General features: G+C 36.4%; 1 protein-coding gene across 1 annotated transcript in view; it reads right to left on the bottom strand.

Annotated features, from left to right (window-relative positions):
• Positions 1-2,296: 2,296 nt before the first annotated feature.
• MXRA5 (matrix remodeling associated 5) overlaps positions 2,297-4,129 on the bottom strand; it is a 17,698-nt gene continuing 15,865 nt past the window's right edge. Inside the window, 1 exon segment of the mRNA XM_031056136.1 lies at positions 2,297-4,129. This exon segment is cut by the window's right edge and continues 42 nt beyond it. Within this exon segment, the coding sequence (XP_030911996.1) occupies positions 3,058-4,129 (1,072 nt within the window). The 3' untranslated portion in view covers positions 2,297-3,057.

Here is a 4,129-nt window from a genome sequence, read left to right as displayed (position 1 = left end):
AAGTCACCTTGTTATTCTGCTTCTCCAAATAGAAGACAAACAAATCTTTCTTCTCCATTTATAAAGCAAAAGCAAGGAATGTTTTTCCTTTCCATGGAAACTATCCAGAACCTGCTTTGATTGATCAAGTAAAAACTTAGAAATCTTCTCAAACCATGAGCAAGCACCTAATATCCCAGCATTCCCCAAATCAGAAAAGAACAAACTACATTGCCTTTGAATTCCTGGGTCCTGATTGAATGAAGACTTCTGAAGAAAAAAAAATAATTAATGAAGTGTTGCATCCTTGAAGTAATGTGAATTTGTCATTGATTTATTTAACACAACTTACAGATAATTACCTGGAAATAAAGGAATAAATTGTGATTTAAATTCAGTGTCCTACAACTGCCCTAGTTTGATGGATGATTCAGCACATAGAGTGACATATAGATTCAGGCCCAAGAATTTAAGTCCTAGAACAGACTTAGTTTCCCTGTGAATCTCTTTATTTCTACAAAAGGGACTCAAGATAGATATCCTGGACAACAGGCATATCAGCACAGAAAGGGTATGACAGACACAGCATATGGCCCAACACTGCTTGAGTGTAAAAAGCATTCATTTGATATTTTTAAGTTGAGTTACATTTATTTTGGAAGAAAAGTATATGCTATAGATCTCTTATTGGGAGCATATTTTCATAAAAGGGGTAAAGGCAAAAATAATGGAAATTATAACACATTTAAAAAATGTTAAATCCCCTTTTGAAGGAATTTTGCAAGCATGCAAGTTTTGACTTAAGAAAATGTCTAGAGCCAAATCTTTCATATCTTAGCCTCCAAAACTTCCATTGGCAGCTGTGAAAATTCTGAACTGAGGAATAAAACATGATCTGATGCTTTGTTTGATCCTGGAAGATCAAATGTTTGAATTTGGGTTTGGATTCTGTTTTCTTCTCCTAACATAAAAAGAAATCTACTTAATAGAAATATGCAGAAGTAATTCAGCACCCAAGAATATCTCTAAATTCCCATAACTGTTAAGTGAAGGCTGGACAGATGATTAAAAGTGCTTGACTCCTACTACAATGCCAAATGCTGACTTCAGACTCTTTTACAAGACGTATTGTTATTATTAAATACTGCATGACTGTTTTCCAAATCGGAAAACTACTATAAAGCTAAAAGTAAAGGATCTAAAGATGTATCTGATATGTTCAAGGAAAACAGCCAGATTAGAAAGTACTGCATGGGCAACTGAATTAAAAATCTTAAATGCTTCTTTTCTTTCTTCATTAACTGCTCTCACAAGCAGCTACATCCCTGCCAGGTATTTAGGCACATGCTTCCCCTTGAGCACTGCTTGGTGATTTAAGGCCCAAGGGTTTAAACTATAAAAAAGAAACTGAGACATAATTAAGTGCTATTTAATTAGGCAACATATCCACAACTTTAATAAAGCTGTGTACAAACCACAGATTTTTAGCCTGCACTGAATTTTTTAAAAATAAGTTTTATAAAGTATTTTATAATATAAATTGTACCCCTTCTATCTTCAGTAATGTCCTTCTCATTTAATTCTACATTCTTGTTATAATAAAATACCTTTTACTTTAAGTAGCTCAGTTCTGTTTGCCATTATGATAAGTATACATTTTGCAACAGCTTACTATTTTCTAAACTGGATAAACTTGTGGGGCAGGAAATCTTTGATTTCAGCTTTTGCAAAATGTAAATATTAGCAAAACACTTTACATTACTGACATGTTTTGATCAACAGAGAAAATAAAAATAAAGCTTTTATTCTAACCATATCCTAAAATATGAGCATGAGTTTTATGAGCAAGCAGAACTTTAAGAATTCAGGAATATCTGAGAGAAGCCACATGTTTAAAGGTAAGTTAACATTTCCAAAATTCTGATTGTTATACTTTGTTGAAACATGGGCATATTCAGCACCTTGTAGCAAATATTTCTAAAGCACAAGAGATAACTATTCATCAAATTACGGATATTATCCAGTAAACAATACTTGATTGCAGAAAAAGTATTACCATTTCAAATATATGCTGAAATATTCATAAATTTCTATTAATAAATCACTTTTAAAAAGATAAACAATTATATTAATTTGTCTTCCCTAAAACATCTGTAAATGAATGAACTAGAATTTGGGTCAAATACAAGTACATATAACACTACATTACTTCAGGCTTTTTGACCTAACTCCATACTCCCACTGCCTGGAGTTCCTTATTTTCTGAAAAAAGAAAAAAAGAAAAGAAAAAAAAAAAAAAAAAGAAAACCAATGAATATATTCTTTGGAAAATATTTTATTTTTTTATTATAAAATGTACAGTATATTGACCTTAATATTATAAAACACTGTAATGTATCAGAGTCTTGTAAAGACCAATAATTTATAAAATGAGACCAATTTCATTGTTACTCTTTCTAGTCTCATAGTCAGATTAAAAAATATATATAAAATAGATAATGAATTAATTGACCATAGCATCCTTAGTAGCTGGCAAATGTATGTTCATATGTTAAGGTAGCTAATCTCTGCATGTATTTTTATTAAAATAGATCACTCTTATTTGCTAATTTAGTCTTTGATTTTGAAGAGCTGATAGAAGCATGAACAGAAAGGTTAATAATCATATTCTATAAGCCTAGATTATGAAAAGGCGCTGCAGGGTATAAAGAAAATTATGTTTTACTAAAGTACTTCTATCACTGCAGCTCACTTATGAACAGTTAATACTTCTTTGGTACTTTTAAGGTGCTTGTTAGAACAAGAAATAGCTTTGGACTATTGACCACAGAGTACTTTAGGTCTTAGATGCTATTGGACAGCATGAAAAACATTACACTGCCTTAACAATTTTAAGACCTTTTATAACATGTTAGTCTTCTCAGTTCCAGACTTACTACCATACTGAGTACAAAAGAGATGCAGATTAATTCCTTTTTCTTCTCTTGTTAGCTATTGTTGCAAGCAGTACTCTCCTCATTGCACTCGTTTGGCAGTGACTTGAACACCAGTATCCAGTTAAAGGCACTAGTTTTAATGTTAGAATATGTGTATGTAGGTTGTTTTAGAATCACTGCCTAGTATATTTTTAGCAGTGCATTTATAGAAGCCTGCATCCCTTTGAGTGGACTGCTGGATGACTAATGACCCCTGAGGATGGAGGAATTTGTTTCCATACAGACGGGATTGAGCTCCTGTTGTCAGATGTGATTTATCTGGAAGCTCCCATGTTATTTCTGCTTTAGGAATCCCAATGGCCATGCAGTTCAGTTTAACTGAATTTCCAGGTCTGGCATAAATGACAGGTGCTGGCTCACTGGTGATCCGAGGAGGATAGGCGATGACAATGACAGGCACAGTCATAACAGAAGTGCCATACTCTGTTGACACTTTGCACAGGTAGGTGCCCCTGTCAAATACAGAAGCCTCACGCACTGTCAATGAGCCATTCTCCATCAAGGAAAAGCGACCCATGGCCTGGGGGGCATCCATAACCATACCACTGGGCAGTGTCCAAGAAATTTGCGCCCGCTGGTTTGCTTGGGTGATGCAGTGAAGCTGCAGAGTTTCTCCATTGATGATGCTCACCAGGTTGTTGTACTGGTTGCTAATTTCTGGCCTGAGTCCCACCTTCAGGAAGACTACTCGTTCCACATACCCTCCCGGGTTTCTGGCTGTACAGCGGTAGGTGCCAGCATCCCCAGCAGATAAGCTGCTGATGTGTAAGATCCCATCCCTCTTATGGTAAAATCTGTGCAGGCGACTGCCACTCAGCACTTCAGAGCCATTGGGAAGGATCCAACTTGTGCTGGGTTTGGGGTTCCCCTGGACTGAGCAGTTCAGGTTGATGCTGTGCCCAGCAATGGCAGTGATCCTTTCACTGACAGGGTCTCTGAAGGAGGGTTTCTCCAAGTGGTCTGTAATGAGGAGCTGCACAAGCAGTCTCGCTTCCCCACCTTCATTCCGTCCAATGCACACAAGCTGCACGGCGTCTGTCTGTCTCACTCCTCTGATGTCCAGCGTTCCATTGCGATGCACAGTGATCCTGTTCCCATAGTAGGGAGCCGGTAAGATTACTCCTTCTGGAAAAGCCCACAGGACACGAGGAGCA

This window comes from Geospiza fortis, unplaced genomic scaffold (genome assembly GCF_000277835.1).
Source record: "Geospiza fortis unplaced genomic scaffold, GeoFor_1.0 scaffold192, whole genome shotgun sequence".
Classification (NCBI taxonomy): Eukaryota; Metazoa; Chordata; class Aves; order Passeriformes; family Thraupidae; genus Geospiza; species Geospiza fortis.
Note: the sequence above shows the minus strand (reverse complement) of the source record. Positions and strands in the feature narration are given on the sequence as shown.